The 25,866-nt window shown below is 32.9% G+C and overlaps 1 protein-coding gene and 1 long non-coding RNA gene across 5 annotated transcripts in view; one reads left to right on the top strand and one right to left on the bottom strand.

Annotated features, from left to right (window-relative positions):
* LOC126749252 (histone-lysine N-methyltransferase SETD1-like) overlaps window positions 1–25,866 on the bottom strand; it is a 68,416-nt gene that overhangs the window by 26,505 nt on the left and 16,045 nt on the right. For all 4 annotated transcript variants that reach the window (XM_050458954.1, XM_050458971.1, XM_050458964.1 and 1 more), the window contains 6 exons: window positions 20,114–20,368; window positions 12,726–12,831; window positions 12,423–12,663; window positions 9,352–9,524; window positions 3,275–3,511; window positions 3,101–3,200 (listed from right to left, as the gene is read on the bottom strand). In XM_050458954.1, coding sequence (XP_050314911.1) covers window positions 3,101–3,200; window positions 3,275–3,511; window positions 9,352–9,524; window positions 12,423–12,663; window positions 12,726–12,831; window positions 20,114–20,368 — 1,112 coding nt within the window. The remainder of the gene's footprint in view (window positions 1–3,100; window positions 3,201–3,274; window positions 3,512–9,351; window positions 9,525–12,422; window positions 12,664–12,725; window positions 12,832–20,113; window positions 20,369–25,866) is intronic.
* Window positions 20,362–22,446, top strand: LOC126749437 (uncharacterized). Its single transcript, XR_007665058.1, has 4 exons — window positions 20,362–21,632; window positions 21,688–21,797; window positions 21,927–22,132; window positions 22,201–22,446. It is a non-coding gene; the product is annotated as an uncharacterized LOC126749437 (long non-coding RNA).

Below are 25,866 nucleotides of genomic sequence, written 5' to 3'. Positions count from 1 at the left end.
AGTAAGTAGAATTTTTATTTAGATTCATCTGACACCTATTTCAGCATTTTTTCATAAATACAGCAGATTTTATTAATACTAGGAATTATAAAAAAAATGTTTTTTTCTTTAAAAATTACAAGATGTCTACAACTCATGAACCAGATAAGTTACAAAATTGAAAATTTGTATGTAGAATCTTCAATTAAATTCATTAAACACCTGTTTCAGCGTTTTTCGAAAAACAAACTGGATTTCACAAAAAAATTGAAATTTTGAAAAAAAAATATTCCCTTTAAAAATTAAAATAATAAATTAATTTACCAATTAATTTAAAGAGCTGTAAAAGCTTAATTGTATTTAAAAAACATTAAAAAGACATATAAGTGTTTTATATTTTAATTGTCTTTCTTTGTGCTTTTATTTTTATTTATACACTTCTTAGTATCGTTTTAAATTATATTTGTACATATGAAAATGATTTTATGTTTAAATTGTCTTGTTTTGTCAATTAAAGAAATTTTGACACTCTGCCAATTAAAGAAAAAAATTGTAAAGCTTGGATTTTGTTTTGACCATTTATCCAACTAAACCCTTAAAAATTAAGAAAATAGGAATACTAAAAAAACTCATTAACCATATAAAATAGAGAGTTGAAAATTTGTATGCATAATCTTCATTTAAATTTAATAAAGAACTATTTCAGCATTTTTTAGAAAATGTGCAAGATTTCATATAAAAAAATAGGAATTATGAAAAAATATTTTTTTTTCAAAATTACAAGATGTCTATAACTCACAAACCAGATGAGTTACAAACTTGAAAATTTGTATATAGAATCTTCAATTAAATTCATTGAACACCTATTTCAGCGTTTTTCGAAAAATAAACTGGTTTTCACAAAAAAATAGAAATTTTGAAAAAAAAATGTTTCTTTTAAAAATGACAAAATGTCCATAACTCACAAACGGAATAAGATAGACAGTTGAAAATTTGTAATATCGGATCTTTAATTAAATTCATTGGACACCTATTTCAGCATTTTTCAGAAAATGTAGAAGATTCTAAGAAAAGTAGGTTTATAGAAAAAAAATTAAAAATACAAAATGTCCATATCTCATCAACCATGAGATAAATAATAGAAAATTTGTTTACAGGATCTTCATTTAAATTCATTTGACACTTATTCCACCAATTTTCGAAAAATTTATAAAGACTTAAGAATTACAATAATTGCCTAGAAAAGACGATTTTAAGTGCCTTAAATTAACAAAAAAAAAATATTCCAGATAGTTTACACGTAAAATGCAATTTGAAAACAAATTGGGCAAAAGGCCTAAAAAGTGAATTTAATTATTTGAAAAAATAGAAAGTTATTCCAATTTCAACATTAAAAATGTATCAGCTGCCTGGACAATAAAAAAAATTCATACTTGCTCTGAACAGCCTCAAGATTGCAATAATTGCCTAGAAAGAACGATTTTAACTCCTTGAAATTAAAAAATAAATTATTCCAGGCAAATAAGGTATAGTCGCCTTCGCTCTTATCGTGCGGGTTCAAAGGTCACCACGTAATATGAATCAAATTGAAAAATCAGTGGCTGCCAAAATGTTACTTCCTTGAGAGTTTGACAATACATTGAACGCCGTCATGTGACATATTAAAGCCGCGTATACACCTCATAATTATTAACTGACGTGATGCCTTTAACGCCGTAAAAATGTCTGCGGAATACTACGTATCCCAGATTCGACATGTAAAACATACGTTGGTTATTTCCTTTCATGACGTGAAAAAGCCCATAAGTATAAAGCCCGTTGGGTATACGCCTCATCGGTATATGCCTAGAATCCCCGATATTCTGCTAAGTTGCCAGACCTAATATTTACTTTTCTTTTTTGAAAAATTGTCCGAAATAGACGGAATTCTCAATAACAATTTTTCTTTACGCAATAATATCTAGATCTAAGCATTTTATATTTTTTTATGAGAGCAAAAATGCCTCCCTAGCCTTTCATTAAAATTGTACATATTTCATTTAAAAATTAGTATACGATTTTGCATGACCCTATGTATGTGCATAACATACTAATTTGTCGATTTCAGGGCACAGCGTCTAATTTTTAACGATTATTTGATCTTGTCTTCTTCTTTGTTTATGTGTGATTGTGTTTTTTTGTAATAATTATTGGGAAACTATACATTTTGGTATAATGGCAAACAATTAATTTGTATTGTGTGTGATGCAGTGCAGTCAGAGACCAGAAAACTACTTTCTTTAACTTTGATTTTTCATTTTGTGTATATTGTCTTAAAAATCCTATTCGTTGGCTCACAATATTTGGTAGTTCACACAAATATCTTCTATTGCAGTCTTTTTTATAGCGAAAACCTATGCTTTTAATTAATTTTGATAAAGCAGAAAGTCCAATTTCCAATGTGCCGCGTTACTTTAAAACATCCCTCAGAAATGGCAGCGTTATATTTGTTTTTAGCCTAAATAGTTCATAAATCCTATCCCTTACTTCCATTTTTACACATTCACTTAAATCTTCAGTCTTCGGCTTCTTCCTTTTACACCTTTTTTCCTTCTTGGAAATAAGATTGTTCTTGTTTTCATATACAACCTTTTGCACCATTCTTAAACCAATTCCAAGCGCTTTAGCTACTTCTTTTTGTACATTCTTAGCTAACCCTTTATTTTCTTTTTCGTTCTCGAAGTAATTAATAACATTAAGTACCATTTTTTTGGCTTGAGGATTTAGAAATCCACAAAAAGGCTTTTTCTTTTCCATAATTTGAAATTTAAATTATCTTGTGACAAATAATGTCATCCGTCAATCGAAACGAGACAGGCATGTTTGTTATGAAAGTAATTGTTTTAGAACCACTGACATTTATCATTTTATCTTCTTTTGATACATTAACGCTGCATATATCTGTTTCGTTTATCTGACGCGTTGTAGTTAAAAAACGTTGTTGCGCAAATTGAAATGAAACGCAACTACAAAAGTTTGTCGTTGATAATCCGATACACCCGCACGATAAGAGCGATTTTGACTTATACACCTATTACAGCATTTTTCGCAAAATATTTAAAAATAATACAAAACAAGTTACCGTGATAAGCCTGATAACCAGGATAAATCCCGGGCAAGGGAGCCGGATATCCGGCCGGAGTGGGCAACGGGGGAGGCGGCGGTTGAGAATCCGGTTTCGCCTAAAAACAAACAAACAAACAAACGAATAAAGAAAAATAAACTCCCGGCCTGCTGCTTTGATTAATCGACATACCTCCTCGATCCTCGCGTCCTCCGTGCTGCTCAAGCTCGACATGCTCATCCTGTCGTCGTCCTTGTCGAACTTGAACTCGTTCTTCAAGTCCCTACGGTCGATCGGGCTGTAGTTCTTCTCCCCGGTCAACAGTTCGTCCTCGCTCGACGAGATGTCGCTGCCCAGTTTGTTCATTTCCTGGACCTTTTTCAGGAGAGCGCTCGTTTCCAGGGCTTCCTTTTGTCGCACCAGTAAGGCCTACAAGAACACTCTTAATTTTCATCAATAAAGAAACAACGGTTTCGAATTATAGCTAATTCATCCTCAAGGCTATGTAAAAAACAGCAAGGTCGTTTATTACAGTGGTTTCTTCCGGACTAGTTGTTATTGCTCTTGTCGGTCTTCTCAGTTGCAACTGTGTGCTATGGTACTTTTGGCTCCTATACTTCTTTTCTCTAAAGCATCTGGGTGCTGAGGTTAGATAAAAGAATTTCTAGCTTATATCAAGATAGGAAAGAGTAATTAGGCTTCGGGGAAAGGTTACCAGTTATCTTTGGGCGGAGCCAGAACCCGAGCCCCACTTCTCTCAGAGAAAACAAAACTTGAGTGAGTCGGGCGGAGGACTGAGCGGCCTCGGTCCTTTGGTTTCAACTTAGATACTAAAAGAACTGTTTTAGTGAGTAGATTTGAATTCGGCGGCTACTATCACATTACGCCTTTCCATGGCCGAGAAATTCTCCTATTCTTGCTAGGGTTCACTTCTTTTCTCGGTGTTGGTTCTTGTTACACTTCTGACTTTTTCCTTAAAGTTCGAATGTTTTTTAATTATGTATTCTTGAATAGTATTAAGTTTTCAGTCAGAGTGCATATCAACATTCCGTACGAAGAAGGGTGCATTAGTGAACATCCTCAAACACCAGAAGCTTTTTGATGTTTGTCTTCGTGGTATTCCAGAAAATGTTTGAGGCGTAAAGCAGCTTGGGACGTAGAACCTGTTTGTAGACCTTTCATTTATTACTAAAAGAGAGCTTACTGCTCCTACAGAGAAAGGAGTAGAGCGCATGACTGGTTCCAGTGCATGAATAAATTTGCTTTATGAGATGCGTTTTGAAGTTACTCTTTTTGTCAAAATATACTTCTAGGTACTTTACCTCATCTTTCCATGGGACCAGCGTGCCCGAAATGCCAAATTTGGGATGTTGTCATCATGCTTTTTATTATTAGAATTACCTCTGTTAATTCTAATAATAAAAAATTCTTACTACTTATTTTGATTTTCTAGTTGCTTGCCTCTATAATTTTATCTAGATGACTCTGCATGTACGCTGATATCTGGACTAAATTTTTATAGCTCGCAAAGATACAGGTGTCGTCCGCGAATAGTGTTTGCTCTTTGGAATGTCCGCTTGGTACACTACCGCTCAAAAGTATTGCCCATATGACTGTTTTAAAGTTATAACTAAAAATAATAAACCCATCAGTTATTCTTATGAAACGGTTTATTTATAACAAAATGAATATAAACAGTACATAATTAAATTTAAGAAAATCAAATTTTGGATTCATCAGCCACGATTCTTAATAACAGCTTCACAGAGTTTCTGAAGTCTTCTAATTAATTTGTCCAATGTTTCCTGAGGTATCTTGTGCCACTCTTCATGCTTTTCGCACTTGTCAATCCAGTTCATCCCACAGTAATTCAATAGGATTGAGGTCCAGTGATTGTGGGGGCCATACCATAATTTTCAGAAGATGTTGCCTTTGTAATTGACCTAAATATTGCTTGCACAATTTCGACGTATGCTTGGGGTCATTGTCATGTTGAAAGATGAAGTTTTCCCCAATTATTCGAGTACCAGAAGGAAGTACATTATCACTTAAAATTGTTTTGTAACCCCCTTTTCGAAGAATTCCCTCTATTCTAATTAGATCGCGTACTGCAGATCCACCGTACAGTTCTCAGCGACCCTTTCATTGGCATAACGGCACACAAACTCGCCTCTTCGTTCCAAAAACCTCGAATTTCGACTCGTCACTCCAGAGAACTTTCTTCCAGTCATCAATAGTCCATTCTTTGTATGATTGGGCCCACTCAAATGTTTTCTTCTTATTAACATCCTAACGCTCCTTGTTGATTTTTGCTGTGATTTCAGGGGCGGTAAGGCGTCTATTGCGTTTGCTTGTAATTATAATATTTAAATCCTCCTTTGAACTTGTTGCCTTTGGCCTTCCCGATCGAGGTTTGTTGCTAATAGTCCCTTCTCTGGTGAATTTCCTAACATTATAATCGACAGTCCGCCTTGGAATTCCCAAATCCGTCGAAATTTGACGATTAGTCTTTCCAGCCTTATGAAGTCCAATGATAATACCTTTTGTTTCTACCGATAACTCTTTTTTGTTTTAGCCATTTTAAAGAATGTTGAAAAACCAGCAAAGAAACGGTGACAATCGTCAATAAGCAAGCGAAATTATTTACCAATGTAAACACAAAATCAATTCTTAGTTTTTTAGAAGAAGTGCATATTTTCACTACATTGTTTGTTATTTTCAAGACTATTTTTAAATTCAGTATTTTTCAACGAACCATAGTTGATAGACGCCACTAAAAAGCACCCGATTCCCGCCGGTGATCGTGTATGTTCGGAGAAAAATTCGGTCGTTTGACGTGAATGACAAGAATAACGACACGAATGTTCCCGCTTTTTTTGCGTTTGTTGTGTTGGTTGTTTACTTTCGTAAAAAAGCTCTAATTTGATCGATTATTGCGACTATACTGAATTTTCCTTTGTTTCTTTGTGAAATATTGACCATATTGTTGCTTATAGTGTTTTAAAATAATACCTGAAAAGCTGTATTAATTCCAATTCAGCGATTTTACCTGTAAAGATGGACGGTCCTACTGAAAACCATCAGAATCAGGACAAAACTATCAACAAAAATATGTGCCACTTATGCAGTAAAATGTTTTCTTCCATTTCAGCTAAGAACAAACATATTAAGGTTATTCATAAGCAGCAGCTCCCAGATAACCCAAGTCACACATTTCTTGTCCCTTATGCTAAAAGACTAAGTATTCCTGTGAGAATTTCACTCCTGTGATCAAAAACTTGAAGTTCATTTACAGGTAAGTCATGATATCAAAATAGAGTCCTCAACTTTTCATTTTTCCAGCGAAGAAAGATTTGAGGCATGGTTAAGAGAGCATAAAATAAGCACAAACTATGCACTTGTTTGCACAAGGAAAATTGAAGACAAGATTGAAAAAGTATATTGTTGCAATCGAAGAGATTTTAAATGTAAATTTGTAGCAATTTCAACTGTAGCAAAGTATTTATTACATACTGTACATATTCATTATACTATTTAGTGAAAGATTGTTAAACATGTACTTAATGTATAGCTGTTTCTAGGATTTGAAAGCAAATGTACTAAGAGAACAATAAAATGTAGTGGTCCCATTATAATGAATGGTGTATGTCCTTCTCGTTTAAATGTCAACATTTGTGGTGCAGGTAACATTATAGTCCTTTAGGGTATCAACACAACGGGCCTGGATGATCACCAGTAGCATGGCTGTAAGCCTTATTTTTGTATTATCTTTATAATGTATGAGCAAAGGAAGGGAAGCGATTCTGTTTTTGGTAAACTCCTTTGGGAATGTTCTTCCAATAATATTGAAGCTATCCATAGTGTAGAAATTGAAACATTTGTTAATGAGAAGACGACTGAAAATCAACAAGTAGCAGTACAACGATTGAACAAGCAATCAACAAGAGAAATTGAAATTGAGAGTGTATCAAACTTTTTAAGATCTTTAAATGATGAAACTTATGATAAGTAAGTTATCCTTTTATAAAATTATATAAGATTTATTAACATATACCTGTAAATGTCTAGGTGCATGAGACAACTGACATTAATGATGGAACAGGTAAATAAGACAAATGCAGGTAAACTAAAAATGGACAAACAAGTTTATTTTCCATCAAAGAAGAAGAAGAAGGAGCAGTAAATAAAAATAATAAATTGAATATTTTTTTCTATTTATCAGTATTTTCTTTATATAATAGTAGGTATATTTTTATAGGTTTAAATATATATGTATATGTGTATTATAATTTTTTATGTAAGTTTTAGACAAATATTTGTAAAAACATAACCTATCTCATAAGTTTCTTGCAGTTTCTTCTTATGAGTATTAATCAAAACTGCGAATTGTAAATTAGTATTTTAGCATAAAATAATTAAGTTTCTTTTAAAATCAGTCAAAATTATAAAATAAAACTTTTAATATATGCTACATTTATATAACAGTATAACTAATTAAATCCATTGTGTTTTCACTTACCAAAATAATAATGTATAAAAGTTATTTAAAAAATATGTACTTATTTCAAAAAGATTAATAACATTTATATATTTATTCCATTGATTTATTTTTTCCAAATATACAATACTCTATTATTTAAGTTGGGCTTTTTCTTTTGATATGTCCACATGTAGAGAACTTAAAAAATAATAGTTATTTGTATAACAAAAGGGAGCAAAGTGAATAATTTCCTTACGTGGATGAAGTTTGATCCAGCAAAAGCATCCACAGTGAGGAAATGAACTGCTCCTACAGTATTCATATAATGTTTTCTACTTTCATTCTTATTAATAAGCACAATTTAATGTAAAAATTTAATTTTATAAAAAATAAGCAACATATACTCAAATAAAAAAATTCAATTAGACAGGGAAATAAAATAAAATTTTCTTATAAAGTAGTAGAAAAATAAATTTCTCAAATAACACTTTCTCAAAAATAAACTATAGTAAATTTATATAATATCCAAAATCAAATAAATCCATGTCCGCCCAAAGAAATTAAAAAAAAAATAACAAAACAAATAATTCATTTTCCATTCCATTAGATCGTTCAACCAAACTGCATTTTTTTGATACTTACATTAGGGTATTATGTATAAAATTAATAGTTTAATTTTCTTGTTTGCATCCTTTATTTATATTTAATTTATTTAAAGAATCAAATATTATTATTATTCCAGAAAGGCTATTTTTTACTTTAATTAAATTATTTTTCCATTAATTATTATTTACATTAATTCTTATTGCCAGAAACCGCTGCTTCTAGCAGCAAACATTGCTCTTTTGTTAGTTGCCCGCCATTCACATAATATTTAAATATCCGAATGGGACAGTCGGAGATAGCCGAACGGGAATCGGATGCTTTTTAGTGGCGTCTATAGTTGATAGGTATGCTGTTTAAGCATATATGCGATTTACAAAAGAGATACAATCTAAATATAGGTATATAGAAAACATTTTTGTATCTAATTTTAAAATATATTAAAAAGAATACATGGTGGGCAAATACTTTTGAGCGGTAGTGTATATGTTAAATAAAACTGGTGCGAGCTGGGAGCCTTGGGTAACTCCCACTCTCATCCTGTTATAGGAGGTGATAGTTCCATTTATTTTAACAGTAAATTCCCTGTCTTTCAGGAAATTTTTAATAAATTTAGTGAACCTTGCGGACACCCCGAATTTCTACAACTTATAGATTAAACCGTCATCCCACACGAAGGCCTTTTCGATGTCGAGTAGATCCCTTAGCATTAAATGAATCCACTAGATTCTGTTGTATCCGTGCAACCTGCAACTCAGTTAATAATCCCCTTGTAAATCCGCACTGCTCTTCCGGGATTATTTTGAGTTGATCTAGCTCCTCCCATAATCTGCTTAGTACTGTCTTTTCAAAGATTTTTCCCAGTGATGGCAGCAGACTAATGAGTCTGTGACTTTCCTTTTTTTTATGTTTTTACCCTGTTTAGGTATTACTACCACAATTGCTTTTTTTCCATTCGACCGGAAAATAGCACAATACATTTGTTATAAATGGTTTTTATGTCCAAGAATGTATTGTCAAACAGCAAGCTATAACTTAAGTATAATTTTAGTCTGGATATAATAAAAAAAATTGTACAAAATGGCCTTAAAAAAAACTCAAAAACTTCTCGTAAAATTAATACTCTCCGTACAACTTGAACTCTGTGAACAAATATTTGAACATTTTATTATTCGTCGACATTTACCTGTTCCACTGCCAATCTATGACACTCCAAATAAATCTCCTTGGATAAAAATGGTGAGGGAGGTGTGGACAATGGCATCTTGGTCTCTTCCACCTCCTCCTCCTTATTATCATTGGCCGGGGCGGGTGCCATCGGGTTTATCGCCATATCGCTTAACGAAACACTGGAACGATCTAAAACAATCATTAGAAAAAATATATGTACAGAAATGTTGTTTGTGTTTTAAATTGTAGGTTGACAAGGTACACATTTTAAATTTCGTATAAATATTCTCTGGACAATTTGACTGGACGCCTATTTCAGCGTTTTTTAAATTTTTTTCCTTAAAATTGTACAAAATCTCCACTACTCAAAAACTTCACTAGATACAAGTTTACAAATTTGTACTAATATTCTCTGGACAATTTGATTGAGTTCCTATTTCAGCATTTTTTCACATTTTTATAAAATTTTTACAAACTTTAGAAAAAACCATTTTACATGCCTCTAATTACCAAATTTGACACGATACAAATTTGAAATTTTGTATAAATATTCATTGACTGGATACCAATTTCAGCGTTGTTCGAAATTTCAGAAAAATTTTGTAAAAATAAGCATTTTTGAGAAGTTTTTTTTTTCTAAAAATTGTACAAAATCTCCACAACTCAAAAAGTTGACTTGGTATAGGTTTGAAATTTTGTACAAATATTCTTTAGACAATATAACTGAGCTCCTATTTCAACGGTTTTTAAAATGTTTACAAAACTAATTTTTGGGTAAACATAATTTTTTTTTAATTGTACAAAATGTCCATAACTCAAAAAGTTGACTTGGTAAGTTTCAAATTTTGTACAAATATTCTTTGAACAATTTGATTGGCCTCTATTTCAGCGTTTTCAAAAAATTTTATTAAATTTTGAAAAAAAAAATTTTAGAAAAGAGTTTATTTTTATTTCTAAATATTGTACAAAATGGCTTTAACTCAGAAATTTAACAAGATACAAATTTGAAAATTTGTCCAAATATTCTCTGGACAATTTATGCCATGACAAAGCTTTGAAAAATTAATTTTTTGTTAAAAAAAATACATTTCTTTATTATAATTTTATTGTACAAAATATTCATATCTCAAAAACTTGACTCGGTATGTACAATTTTGAAAATTTGTACAAATATTTTCTGGATATTTTGGTTTCAGCATTTTTTCAAATTTTGACATCAAAAACTTCACTACATACAAGTTTAAAAATTTGTACTAATATTCTCTGGATAATTTAATTGGACACCTATTTTGGCATTTTTCAAAATTTTTACAAAATTTAGAAAAAAAACCATTTTAGAAAAAATCTTTTTTTCTGAAAATTTTACATGCCTATAATTCCGGAATTTGACAAGATATAAATTTAAAATTTTGTATAAATATTCTTTGGACAATTGGACTGGATATCTATTTAAGCGTCTTTCGAAATTTCAGAAAAATTATGAAAATAGAAGCATTTTTGAGAGAAGTAATTTTTTTTTCTAAAAATTCTACCAAATCTCCACAATTCAAAAAGTTGACTTGATACAGGTTTGAAATTTTGTACAAATAATCTTTGGACAATCTGATTGGCCTCATTTCAGAGTTTTTAAAAATTTTTATTAAATTTTGGAAAAAAAAGCATTTTTGAAAAAGTAAAATTGTACAAAATGTCTTTAACTCAGAAATTTAACAAAATTCAAATTTTAAAATTTGTACAAATATCCTCTGGATAATTTGACTATACATCTATTTCAGCGTTTTACAAAATTATGACAAAGTGTTGAAAAATAATTTTTTTTCTTAAAAAAATATATTTTTCTTTATTATAATTTTATTGTACAAAACGTCCATATCTCAGAAACTTAACTAGGTATGTACAATTTAGAAAATTTGTACAAATATTATCCAGATATTTTTATTTCAGCATTATTCCAAATTTTGTTAAAAACAAAATTCTTCAAAAAATTGTACAAAATGTTCATAACTCAGAAATTTGTCAAAATACAAATTTAAAAAATTTGATTTGATACTTATTTCAGCGTTTTTCGAAATTTAAAAAATACAACATTTTTGAATAGTGCATTTTTTTTTTAAAATTAGTACAAAATGTCCATAATTCAAAAAATTAACTAGGTACAAGCTTCAAATTTTGTACAAATATTTTCCTGGATACCTGATTTACCGTTGTATAAAATTTTGACAAAATTTTGAAATATTAGGAACGATATTAGATATAAGGTGGGGTCTGTATTGTCTATTGATGATTGTGTTTGGTTGTTGTCTTTTGAGCTATCTAAGGGTGGAGGTAAATATTTGTGCTCTGTTTTGTACCATTCGCCTCAGAAACAAGATGCCAAATTTATACAGTTTTTTGGGGAATATTTAGAGCAAGTTAGTGGATTTAATGGCACCAACATTATTCTTGGGAATTTTAATTTTCATTTATTAAAAAACAGTTTTTATTATTAAGTATCATTTATACCAATGGGTTTAGTCAAATAATTAGGACTCTAATTTATTATTTAATTTCAAATGACAAATCTCTTAGTCCATCAAACTCTTAAAATTAGTGACCATTCTATTATATTAATTTCTATATATCAGTCGAAGGAACAACCAATGGATATAGTAAGTTATACTAGGTCTTTTAAAACCTATAAATGCAATAAACTTCAGGAAGAACTGCTTACATGCAATTGGAATAGAAATAGTTCAGATGTTGACTTACTAGCTAATACTTTTGTCACAGATATTAGAACAATTCTTGACAGTATGCGCCAAAGGATTAAAATTATGCAAAAACAGCATTTCTAAAAATTGTACAAAATGTCTATAACTCAAAAAGTTAACTAGGTACAAGTTTGAAATTTTGTACAAATATTCTTTGGGCAATTTTACTGGATACATATTCCACGGTTTGTCGAAATGTTTACAAAAAAGAAAAATTGGGGAAACATAATTTTTTTTAATAAAAATTGTACAGAATCTCCACAACTCAAAAACTTGACAAGAGAGAAGTACAAAATTTTGTACAAATATTCTTTGAACAATAAAAAGAAAACGTTACCGTCATCGCTCTCGATAGTCACCGGAAGGGGCAAAGACTTGGGCAACTTTAGCAGCTCCTTCGGCACTGGCGGCACGATCGGCATCTCTTTCTCTTTGTCTTTCTCGTCTTTGTTAAATTTGCCGTCCTCGTCGGAATCGACGCCGAGGGCGAGGAACGGGGGCGCCATACCCCCCGTGCATTTTTCCTTTAGCAGGAGCGCGATTCTGGTGTCCAGGTCCAACGGTTTGTCTTCTTCCACCTTAAATTAAATTAAAAAGAGATGAAGTGAAAGAAAAGAACTTGGGGAGGAGTGACTACTACCTTTTCTTTTTCTTTTTTCGTCTCTCTTTCTCGGTCCCTCTCTCGTTTGCTCCTGTGATGTTTGCTCTTTCTGTCCTTGTCTCTGTCCCGGTTTCTATCTTTGTCCCTAAATAATTACATAACATTTCATATAAAGGTCCTTGCATTAAAAAAAAAACATACAGGATGTCAATAAATTTCAGTATAAGAAAAAAACTCTAAGAAGTAGTCCATTTTTTTCTCATACATTGAATATATCGTTGGCTTGCTGCAAAAACTCATTAAGTCAAAAATGATAGTTTCTGGAAAAATCAATTGTTTACTAATGCCGATGGTTTAGATGAGTTTGGGAAAAAATCATTTTGTAGTTTTTAGTTCCCGGCAATAAAATATGGTTTTGTGTGTTATTTCAAAACTAACAGTAAAATAATAATGAAAAAGTAGTATTTTGTTAATTAATAATTGAAAAGAAAAATATAAAATGTGACTTAGTGAGTTTTCATTTTATGTGAAATATTGTCAAATTAGTGACTTAATGAGTTAATTTTTATAAATAAACTTGATGTTGAAAAACTAGTAAACTTTTTTTGGTAATATACCTTTTTTTATTAAAAAAAATACAAAACCTAATAATAAATTTTGTTAAACATAATGTAACTAAGAACTAAAACGTCTCCCCGTCTGAGTCAGAATATCCAGGTTCAGGAATCACATCCTTCAATGTTGTGCTTATTGGCAGCGATTTATACCAACCATAGTATTCATTAGGTATCACTCCTTTTTCGCATAACTTTAAAAGGTCTTCTTTTTTTTTAACGGATATTGGCAGCATAGTTTTGTACAACTTGCTTATTTTCAAGGTACTATAGTCAATTTTTTGAGTGGCTCTCAATTTTCTTTCAATATTAATGCTTTTATATTCACCAAAATAATCATAGCGGTATTCAAGAATACCAGGCTGTATTTTCTGAAATCTGAGGCACAAGTTTACTTTCAACCAGTTTACTTCATCATTATTACAATCAGTTGTCTTATTTCTAAATAAAGTCTTGGATAAATCCAGTAAATTAAGAAATTCATTAAACTTAAACTCTTTGGTGATGAATGGATCTCCAAATTTATTTCGGTTACGTTTGGATCTAGCTCGTTTAAAAATACTTATCCAGTCATGGACTACATAAACTGGTTGATATTTTTTCTCTTTTTCAATGGCACTGTGCATGGCATCAACCTCCATGTAGCTGTGGCCACTTTCTAAGAATTTATGCTCTATGATATCAACCGCAGTTGTTTGAACAATATAAAAGAAATAGAGCAGCAATATTCTGGTTTCGGTTTTGTCCACCGCATGCATCCGAATATAAGGTTACGTGTTTTACTTTACCAATTATACAGTGATGTTCCAATTTCACAGCTACCATGTAGTTCAGTCCATGCAAAGCAGTATGCTCTGTGTGGTTCTGGAGCTTCATAAATAGTTAAGTTATACATATTAATTTTTCGGCTGTCTTCCAAAGCAGCTTTATCAATTTCTTTTGATCGGGCTGCTTCGTTTTTCCGAGTAATATGATTTTGGTATGTATCTTCCAAGTTACAGCGGTCTTGAATGTTAGAATCTTGATACCGATTACAAGTTGCGCACTGATCTTTTTTTGGCTTAAAAAAAGAAATATTATAAGAATGTGCAAAAAATTTTTCTATATGCATGGGAAGAAACTGATTTTAAAATTGACTGAAAAACTAACTGAAAGTACATCTTTGAGATTGATAGCTTACGATCTAAACAGAGTCGTTTTGAAGATTTTCGATTGTAATGACTCTCCATTGTTGGAAAACTTTCAATGTGGGCCTTTACAATATCTATGTCAGAATCGGAAGTTTTATTAACAGAAGCTTTTTTTCCTCTTCCATCTTCACCTTCGAATACACCCAAAGAATTTCTCTTTTTAAAAGCTGTCAAAATAGGACTATTTATTTATTTATTTTATTTATTTAAAGCAGTACAGCCCAACAGTATATCCATTTAATGGGCAATATAAATTACATACCTATATATATGTCATTATAAATGTTCAAAATATAAAGATAAACTAAGTCTAAATAGCTTATAAGTACCTAAAAAATTATTTTAAGAGAAAAAAAAAAACAAGAATTTCAGAGAGAGAGAAAAGAAAAAAAAAAAAAAACAAAAATATCATTTCAACCCGAAATATAAATCAGCTAAGCATACTAAATAGAGTACCATAACAAATGCGATACGTAAACTTTAGAATACCAAGTCGTGAATATAAGTTCACTAAGAAGTAGTAAACAACTCTCTGTAAAAACTTTAATTAAATTATTACGTGAGCAAACAAATAGATCACAGAATGGCGTTATTTTGTTTAAATTGTCTGACATTACGTATAAGGGTGAACTTAACATTACATTTGTCCTGGCCCCTGGGCAATAAAATAAGTTTGTGTTTCTTGAATTGAGACGCGGCACAGAAAAATTTAGATTCTCCAGTAGCTCAGGACAATCAACTTTCCCATGCAATATCTTATGCACCAACAAGACCGACGATCTATTTCTTCTAATTTCAAGAGGTTCCACGGAAAAGCGAGTTAGGAGAGTTTCGTAAGAGATTCCCTGAGGAGGATAAAATCCGTCAGCCTTAAAGGAAAGATACTTTAAAAATTTTCTCTGTGTTTTTTCGATAGAATATTTATGAACCTGGTAGTAAGGGTTCCACACTATAGAAGCATATTCCAATTTAGAACGTAAAAGAGCAAAATATAAGTTTTTTAAGGCTTCTATGTTACTGAAACCCCGACAGTTTCGCACAATAAATCCAAAGACTCTACTAGCACTGTTTGATATATTATCTATCTGGTTCACAAAGGTAAGCTTATTATCAAACACCACACCCAAATCACTGATTGATGAACATCGAGTAAGTTTTGTGGAAAGGGTGTAATCGAATTCGATTACATTTTTCCTTCTAGAAAAGGACACCACCTTACACTTAGACACATTTAGATTTAACCTGTTTTCATCACACCACAGACTTACACACCTCAAATCGTTCTGCAAAGACATGCAATCAGTAGTATTGGTTACAGAAGAATAGATTTTTAGATCATCAGCAAATAAGAGCTTTTGTTGATCTAGTTTATCACTTAAGTCATTGATAAATAAGAGAAAAAATAATGGACCTAAATTTGACCCTTGGGGAACCCCCGATGACGCAGTATATTTATAGGAACAGAAACCCCGTTGACAGACATATTGCTTTCTATTCAAGAGATAGCTCTTAAAAAGGATCAAGGAATCCGATAGAAAACCAAAACTATGAAGTTTATTTAAGAGTATATTATGATCCAAACGATCAAAAGCCTTTGAAAAATCTAGATAAATTACATCAACTTGGCTCTGGCTATCCAAGGCATTCGCAATAAATTGAGTGACAATTGTTAAGTTTGTAACAGTGGACCTTCCTGGTAAAAAGCCATGCTGATGTAGAGACAATTTATTAGAGACAAAAACTATTATTTATATTAAGCGTTTTCATAAAAAAATATTGACAAATTCTTATCTTGTTAGTACCTTTATAGAAAACAGAATTTTATTTTGACGTTTAAAACTCACTAAGTCCCAGTGATGGCACCAAATTTATTATATAAAACTCTTAACTTAAGTCACTTAGTGAGTTTTTGCATCAACTCAAAACAGGCTTAATGACTTAGTGTGATTTTTATAGACTTCTTTTTTGGTACTTAGTAAGTTTTTAAGCGTTTAATATTTGATTCAGTGATAGAACAACATTAGACTTAGTGATATTTATCAAAATCTCAAAATCTGCAAATATTGACTTAGTGAGTTTTTGCTGCAAGCCGATGATATAATATATACATACAAGAAAACATATATACATACAAGAATGTATAAAAGTCTCACATATTTATAGGATATTCATGAGAATGTAAAAGTATTACATGAGTTTAGGTAAAAAGTTGGACCTTCTACAAAAATTGGAAATAACAAAAGCCAAGAAAAGTCCAGTTCTCAACTGTGTGAACGACATTTTTAATTTTGAACCTCACTTAATTTTTAATAATTTGACATTGCCTTCAGATTCTCCTTAAATTAAATAAAGTCAAGTCAAAGTCAAGTCAAAATATACTTTATTTGCTAAGTTTACAAACTTTTGCTAAAAGCTTCCTAATTCTAGAATTTATAATACAAGTATTTATTTGGTTATACAGGATACAGGACAAAAACAGAATACAGAATCGAATACAGGGCTCTCATCATAGGGCCCCGCATTGAGACGGCGTCTTTCCCTGGGCAAAGGATTACCAGATCATCAGCGTAGGCTTGTGTGTACAGGCCAGCATTGTCTAAAAGATTTATCAGGCTGTCGACCACAAGCCACTATAAGGTAGGGGACAATACTCCTCCCTACAAGCAGCCCCTAGCCACCAACGTTTCGACAATCTCGTTGTTGAGCTGGGCAGATACATGACGTTTCGAGAGCATGGCCTCTATGCAGCTAACCAAATTTGTACATTTGATTGTACATAGAAGCATATTTTATATAATCAAAGAAAAAACCAAAAAAGAAGAAAAGAAAAGGCGAGAACCAACATAAAACAAGAATAATAAAAAAAAATCTGATCAACAGATATATAATTAATTTTAAATATTAAAATGAGTCGTTAAAATACTCTTCAATGCCGTAGTAAGCTTTTAGTAAGATTAATTTCTTTAGTTCTCTCCTAAACTATTTAAGGTCTGTAACAGTCCTAATCGAAAAAGGAACATGATTAAATATTTTACGACTAATAAATATAAGAGAGTTTTTCGTAAGTGAGGAGGTGGGGATTGGAAAAGATAAGTTGCCCACTTGACGAGTATTATGAATGGTGCAGGATGGTGGACTTACGGACTTATGTATGAGTGTTGCAGTTTCCAATATAAAGAGTGAGAAAACTGTTAAAATTCTTTCAGCTACAAAAAGAGTCTCTTGTAACTCTCAGACCAACACCACACAGATACCTTAATGCTTTTTTCTGAATAGTAAAAATTATGTTAAGGAGTCCCTTGGAACACAAACCCCAAAATGGCAACCCATAACGGATATGAGAGTCTATTAAGGCGAAATAAACTGAACGAGCAAACAACCCCCCCAACTCATGCCTGGCTACCCTGACTGCAAAACAACCAGAAGAAAGTTTAGCAGCGAGGCCCAAAACGTGGTTGTGGAACCCTCAACTCTCATCAATGAAGAGGCCGAGAAATCGACAATAATCCCTACCATGTAGTGGGCTCTGCTCATCAAACAAAAAACCCTCTACATTATACTTAAAGCCCAGAACAAAAGTCTTATCAACATTGAATACAAGCTGATCGCAGATGCACCACTCTTTAATTATGTGAAGGTCCTCTACTATGAGAGATCTGATTACTTTTTGATCTTTGTTATGCCACAGAATTGTAGTATTATCGGCAAACTGAACCACTAGTCCATGCAGTGATAGAGAGCTTAAGTCATTAACGTATAATAAAAATAAAATAGGACCCAACACTGACCCTTGAGGTACACCACATTTCAGATGTGCTGTCCCTGATGAAAATCCAGATGCAACCATCCTCTGGGTGCGGCCAGACAGGTATGACTTCAACCACCCCAAAGCCACTCCCCTAAATCCATAAAAATTAAGCTTTGACAGCAGTATTCCATGATCCACATAATCGAAGGCTTTGGACAGATCACAGAACACCGCTGCTGCAGCCTCCTTGGAGCTCATAGATAGATACACACTCTCCAAGAATCCGAAAATGGCATCCTGTGTACCCTTAAATGACGGAAATCCATACTGATTAGGGGACAGCATATTGTATTTAGTCAAAAAAGAGACAATTCTCTTTTTTGCAAGCCGCTCAAGAACCTTGGAGAGGGTAGACAAAATTGATATGGGAGGGAAGTTAGAGGGTCGGTCCAAGCTAACACCCTTATGAAGAGGGATGAATCATAGCTTCCTTTAAACAGGATGGGACTCGCCCTGAAGAAACGACTGATTGATTGCCCAAACCAAAGCACCTAAAGCGCTCGCAGGCAGAACTGACAGCAGACGTGAAGAGATACCATCGGAACCCAAAGACCTATGATTCTTCAAGCACTGAATTGTTTCAAGGACCTCGGTGGCATCTACAGGGTGGAAAAGGAATGATTGGTCGATAGCATTCCGATTAAGATACTGCAATGGATCGGCGTCACTAGGAACTGCTTCCAGTAACTTCTCAGCAATATTAGAAAAATAGTAATTGAAATCATCGGGCCCCAAGTCCGATTCAACCAACCGCCGACGAGAAGACTGCCTACATTCGTTAATGATTAACCAACTTTCCTTCTGTCTGTTACCGGACGAATCTAAGCGCTCATTGTAATACAGTTCCTTTCTGACTTTTATCAGATGCCTATAAATTTTCCGATAGTCCTAAAAATAAGACCTGATGAATTGATTGTCAATAGATTTGCGAAGTCTTGCTAAGCATCGTAAATTTTGGGCAGATTTTTTTAGTCCCGCGGTGATCCATGGTTTTCGTTTCTTGGATTTAAGTCTAACCAAGGGAAAGCAGATTATTATTTGATCACGTAATGTATAATAACAGACGAAATGGATTGAGAAAATAAATTCAAATTGTTACCACTAAACACTCTCCCAAACACAAGTGCAGTACGCCAAGCGAATTTAACGCAAGGCTTAATACTACTTATAACATGGAGGTTCAATTCCTACACTCGACAAACTTTTTTCCAATTTTCATATAATCTTTATTTTAATTTTTTTTTTAACCTAGCTACATTTCGTTTTATAGAAAAAATAGTAAGGGAAGTCTTTTCTCCACCAATAAAATGTTAATACTCGTTTCAGTATTGATGCATTTCAGCAAGTATTCTTGCAACCAGCAGACTAGAAAGTTACTCAGAAATAGATTATTTATTATTGTTTATAAATGCATCACTCTTGAAACTAGGATTAGCATTTTATTTGTGGAGAGAAAATACTTCCCTTACTAAATTTTCTATGTTACATTGACTCCACTTCAGAATGAAATTTTTCCTTAACATTTTATTTTGTTTATATTTCTAATATGTGAAAACCAGTCTCCGTCTTTACTTTCAATTTTTACCCTGGACTTCTAATATGAAATGTTGTTTATCCGTTTTTTTTATTAGTGTTCGTAAAGCTTATTATTCTTGTTTCTTCCTTACAGAAGAACTGATGATGCCTAGTACAGGCGAAACACGTGTCGTCTTTTGACTTTGTATTCAATATATGTGAGACCTCTGACTTAACTTAAAGTTAACTTGATTTATTACTGTTTAAGAAAAAACAAAGCCATACAGAGTCCAATCTCACCTCTCTTTTCTGCTGCTACTCCCACCACTCTCGCTTCCCGACCACTTCGAGGACGAGGAGGTGGCCACGTGGCCGCCGTCCCATTGGTCACCCGCCGCCACCTGTGGCCATTGAGGCGCCATCGTGGTCCAAGTGGGGGCGGCCCCGAGGGGCGGCAGGGGCGGTGCCAAATAGGCCCCCGGGGGGGCGGCGTACGACGGAAATGCCCCCGGCGGAGGTACTGGGGGCGGCGCCTGCATACCGTGATAATCGTACCTTCAAGGAAGTGAAACAAGAAAACAGTTGATTATTGGTTTTTATTGGACATGAAAAAGGTCTTACTTGCTTAATCAAATTATTAGGTTATGAAAACTTACTTATCTTCATTATAATAGTTTTAGAGAGTGTATTTGTAACATCATAAATCGCAAGGCATATATAATGTAATATCAGGGTGTTTGGAAGGTGAGTAGCCAAACGGAAATGGTGAATAGGTGAGGTTACTGGCTATTTAAAACGTATAGTGTCTTTTTGTTTTGCCTCAAATTTAAGGAGTAATATAGTTTTTTTTTAGTATTTTATTAGATTTTCCCCGTTTTTTCACTTTAACCTTCAATTTTTTTTTAATTTTTGGCCAAAAGGACGCACAATTAATTTCATTTTATAGACTAATGTTGTCTCATTCAGATTTAGGTAATAACTGAGGAAAATATTTAAAGAGAAACTAATAGCGAAGTAACAAACTTCCTAAAATCAATAGAAAAAAAATGTTACGTCAACTTTACAATGGAAAAAATAATAATAAAAAAAAGTTGTGATGTTTTAAAATGTATTAAAAAACTTCTTTAGTTAATAGTAATACTTTCTAACGATATGCCACATGTAACCACAATAATTAGGTAACTTACGAAAAACAAATAAGTTTGTCTTCAAGGACGCGTGAACCAATTTCTTAAAAGCAACCTAATTGAGCAGGTATAAACTTACATATCGCTCAACGGCGGCAAGAATGGCCCATCTCAAAAATTGCCTAAATCGGACTAAACACTATATTAAAACATAAAATTAATATTCTTTATTTTGTCAAGACCGGCATAAAATTAGTATTTTAGTTTTCCGCCAGATGGCAGAAGGGTCACTAAAGCATCATCTTAAATCATGCCTCCTAGCCACGGCAACAGTGGCACCATATTAGTATTCCATAAACCTTGCTAGGGAATCTATCGCTGTTAGCGGGCAATGGTGACACTTTTCTTGTTGTGCCTGTATAGTGCAAACTTATTAATTTCATTTTATATTTGTGCTAATGCAATAGTGACACATTTTGAATTGTGCCAATATAGACCATACGCCTTATTTAATTTTATTTGATTTGTGCCAGTATAGAGCAAACATTTTTTGTGTTTTTTTTAAAAATTAAACAAGTAAATAATTCTGTTGGTTTTGTATTTTGTTTCGTCTCTGCTAAAACAATAGGGTTTAATATGAGCAATTTGGAAGGCACCCGAGGCAAGAAAATGTTATTACTAGTAGGAGTCAGGTAAATTTTTTAAAATTATTTTTTTCATTTATATTTTCCAATAATGAAATTTTAGGTTGGAGAAAGTTAGTGACAATGGAGGCGATTCTCAATGGAAAGTGTGTAATGCAAGTTCAGTTGTGAATTCCGATATTCACTATGAGATTTATGACTTTGAAACTTCAGGTAATAATATTCATATTGTTAAGCCTATTTTTTTATTTATCACCTACAATCTTTCTAATGGATACATTAGGGGTGGTAACGTAGCTCGTAAGATGTATTTTACTAAACTCTAGATTTTGTATTTTGCAGATAATAACACCTTAGAGAAGCCCTCGGAGCAGCCGTTGATCATAGATTACTTCGAAAATGAACAGATAGCACAAAAGATTGAGGTATCGTCATCAACAGAAAAAATACTGTGTGAAGAACCGGAGCCGGAAATATCTAATACAGTTTTCACAGACCTCACACTAACTTAAATTCTGAAGCTTTAGGTTTCTTACCCGATGGCGATGGTAAGCCGACTAAAAATGAAAATTTTAAATTTTTACAAACACGTAAACACCTATTGTATTTTTTTCAGAACACCTGCAGAATAGGGAAGTATTAGAGATCCTCTCACAGTCCAGTTATTTATTTATTTATTTATTACAAGTTCAGGTTGCGAACAGTACACAAGTACCAAAAAAGCATCCACTGTGTATATATAACAAACTTATGATAGGTTTACCAAACATTGTCTTAAATTTACATGTTACGTGTGTAGATACAAAAAAAAAAATACAATCAAAAAGAAAAGGGAAATTTAGATGAATACACTAATGAGATTAAATAGAGCGTAAACTGTTACAAGTTCTAAATTAAATAAACAAAAATAAAATTAATCTATCTTTTTTAAAAAGTAGGTTTTTAATTGGCGTTTGTAGGATCCTATCGGCGTTCCAAAAATATCCGAATTCAGAAAATTGTTGTAAAAATTAAAAACATTTTGAATTCTAGAAAGTGGAGAGTTCTGTCCTACGTTGGTTCGATAAAAATCAGCTGCAAACAAGTCTCGGTTTCTTGCATTTTGCCTTGGTATCCGTATATTAATGTGAGATAGAAGATAATGTAAATCGACGTGACAATTTACTATTTTATAAAGCGTAAAAAGATCTGTGATATTTCTTCTGTATTCAAGAGTTAAAAATTTAAATTTGGCTCGTATAATGGTATAATTATGGTTGTATATTGGCATATTGGTCTTAAATCCTAGATATTTTAGAAACCTATTTTGTACCCGCTCTAGGCGCGTAATGTCTACATTGTACTTCGGATTCCATATTACTGAGGCAAAAGAAAGTTTACTGAGGACAAAAGCATTATATAAGGAGATAATTGAATTTGGGTTTTTAAAATCCGTTGAATTTCTTTTTATGAAACCAGCCATCTTATTGGACTCGCATATCACTCGCTCAATGTGAGATTTAAAAGTCCTTTTTTCATCCAGGATTACTCCCAGATCTCTAATCTGTACAACTCGTTTCAGATTACTGCTATTTATAGAGTAAGGCGATATTATTTTGGTAATATTTTTTCTAAAAGAAATACAAAAGCACTTTGCAGAATTTAGAAAGAGACGATTTTTCTGACAGTATTGTTCAAGGCGCAAAAGGTCTTGTTGGATTTTGAGGCAGTCATCCATGGTCCCGATTTTTAAGTAGATTTTCAAATCATCTGCAAAAAGTAATATTTTACAGTGTTTAAAACATTCTTTTATTGAATTTATATATATTATAAAAAACAACGGACCCAGGTGACTGCCTTGCGGTACACCTGATGTTATGTCAAACCACTCGGATTTATGGCCATCAATAGTTACTCTACTTTTTCTACCTGTATTATAGAAACAGGATAATCTAATTATTGCAGGATCAACATCGACTTCTTCAAGCCTTTGTATTAATATTTCAGAATCAATTTTGTCGAATGCTTTACTGAAGTCGGTATATATCACATCCACTTGACCTTTGTTATCTATTGTTCTAGTGACAAATTCTGAAAAGCATAGTAGATTTGTTTCAAGAGATCTTTTAGGGTAAAAACCATGCTGTTCTTGAATAATTCTATGTTTTACACTCGGAAAAATTGTGTCGTGCATAATTTTCTCCAGGATTTTGCCAAAAATGCATAACTTGCTAATGGGCCGATAGTTTGTCACGTCTTCCCTATCACCATTTTTAAAAATTGGTGAAATTTCGCTTAATTTCCATTTTTGAGGAAAAACTCCTGATCTTAACGACTTATTGAATATAATGCCTAGTGGCTTGACCAAGCTATTTGCGCAGTTCCTTACCAAGATAGGTGGAATATTATCTGGCCCAGGACTTTTATTTACATCTAAATTTTTACATATCTCAAGGATTTTATTTTCTGAAATTTCGTATATTTTAATATTACTTTTATTAAAAACAACTGGATTTGATGTATTATAAATACTCTTAAAAGATTGAGCAAACAAATTGCTTACATGCCACCTTTTGCAGAAATATTACCTAATTTTACGGCGTGTGGAATAGACACATTGTTTTTTCTTTTATTGCCAACAAAACCCCAAAATTTCTTTGTATTTTCCAAAATGTTGGATTCTATGCTATTTATATACTCTTTATAGTCATTTTTTATCATTTGTTTAGATAGGGTTCTAAGCTCACAAAATCGATCGTATGAAGCTCGATCACTGTATATTTTATATTTTTTATGGAGTTTGATTTTTTCTTTTATTACTGCGATTGTTTCGAAACGAAAATAGATAGGAAAGTTGCCTTTAACTCTACGCACCTATACTTCTGATCTACGCACAGTTATACTTCTGATCCTAAAGAATCATCCGACTGTTCACTTAAGGATCCGGATTATAGGGATGATTCTTCCTCTACGTCTTCTAGCTCATCGTCATCAGATTCATCATCTTCTGGCTCAATCAGAAGAAGATGTTGATGATCCAGATCAAGCCGTTGCCGAAGTAGAAATAAAAAAGACAAGAAAAAGGAAAGCGAAACCAACTGAATGGAAAAAAGCGTGTGCTAAGCGGTTAAGAAATAGCGGTCAGTCCTATAAAACTCTTGGTAAAGGAATAGAGGTGCCAAGCCGGCTTGTAATGACACATGCTCCCACAAATGTAGCAGCAAGTTTAACGAGGAAGAAAGAATGACAATATTTAACGCCTATTGGGAAATAAAAGATATCGTTAAACAGCGCATATATATATCAACCCTTATACAAGAGAATAATCCTAAATACAGGGTGTTTCTTAACCTATACGCATAAACTTGGCAAATTATTGCTGACTTGAGCACGCCTAATCCAAGAGTTGCAGACAGCAGCTAATCCAGGTTGTAGTCGAATTTCTTCGGCGGCAGCAAATATCCGATTTCTTAATTCTTGTTCATTGTCAACTTCGGTTACATACACCAGAGATTTTAGGTGGCCATCGTGAAGAAACCACAAATTCTGCCTAATGTGAAGAGGGATTTCTTCAAGGAGTACCGGCAAATTTTGTCGCAAGAATTGTAAATAAAGAGCACCAGTTAGACGATTAACCAAAATGAAAGGGCCAATAAGTATTCCGTTTACAAATACAGCCCACACATTTACTGAAAATCGTTGTTGAAAGTTTGTTCGCCGAATGGCATGCGGATTTTCAACTGCCCAAAAATGCGTGTTGCGAAAATTGTGAATACCATTGCGTGTGAAAATTGCTTCATCCATAAAATGTTCCTGGTAAAGTTTGGGTTTAACTGCTGCTGATGTAACAACCACTCACAAAAGTTTACTAGAGGCGCATGATCCCTTGGAAGTAAAGCTTATACCCTTTGGACGTGAAATGGATACAGTAATTCATGCCTTAAAATTCGCCAAACTGTGACTGGTGATAATCCAAATTGCGTTGCAATTGTTCTAGTGCTTATGTCAGGATGCTCTTCGATGATATCTGAAATCAAATTCTCCAGATTTAAAATGCGCCCAGGTCTAATGGCTCCACCATGTTGCCCTGGCCTCGGCCGCAAATTTCCAATTTCTCTACCCCGCTGAACCACACGCAAAAAAGCTTCACGCGACGGATGATACCTATGAGGAAACCTTTGTGCATAAAGATTAGCTGCAGCCACACTGTTTTGTCTTGATTCCCCGTATGCCAGTAACATGTCCATTAGTTTTTCATTTGAAAAATTATGCGGCATAATTTTAATAAAAAACGAAATACGAC

This window comes from Anthonomus grandis, chromosome 2 (genome assembly GCF_022605725.1).
Source record: "Anthonomus grandis grandis chromosome 2, icAntGran1.3, whole genome shotgun sequence".
In the NCBI taxonomy this organism is placed as follows: Eukaryota; Metazoa; Arthropoda; class Insecta; order Coleoptera; family Curculionidae; genus Anthonomus; species Anthonomus grandis.
The sequence above is the reverse complement of the archived record's forward strand: the minus strand, read 5'-3'. Positions and strand labels throughout refer to the sequence as shown.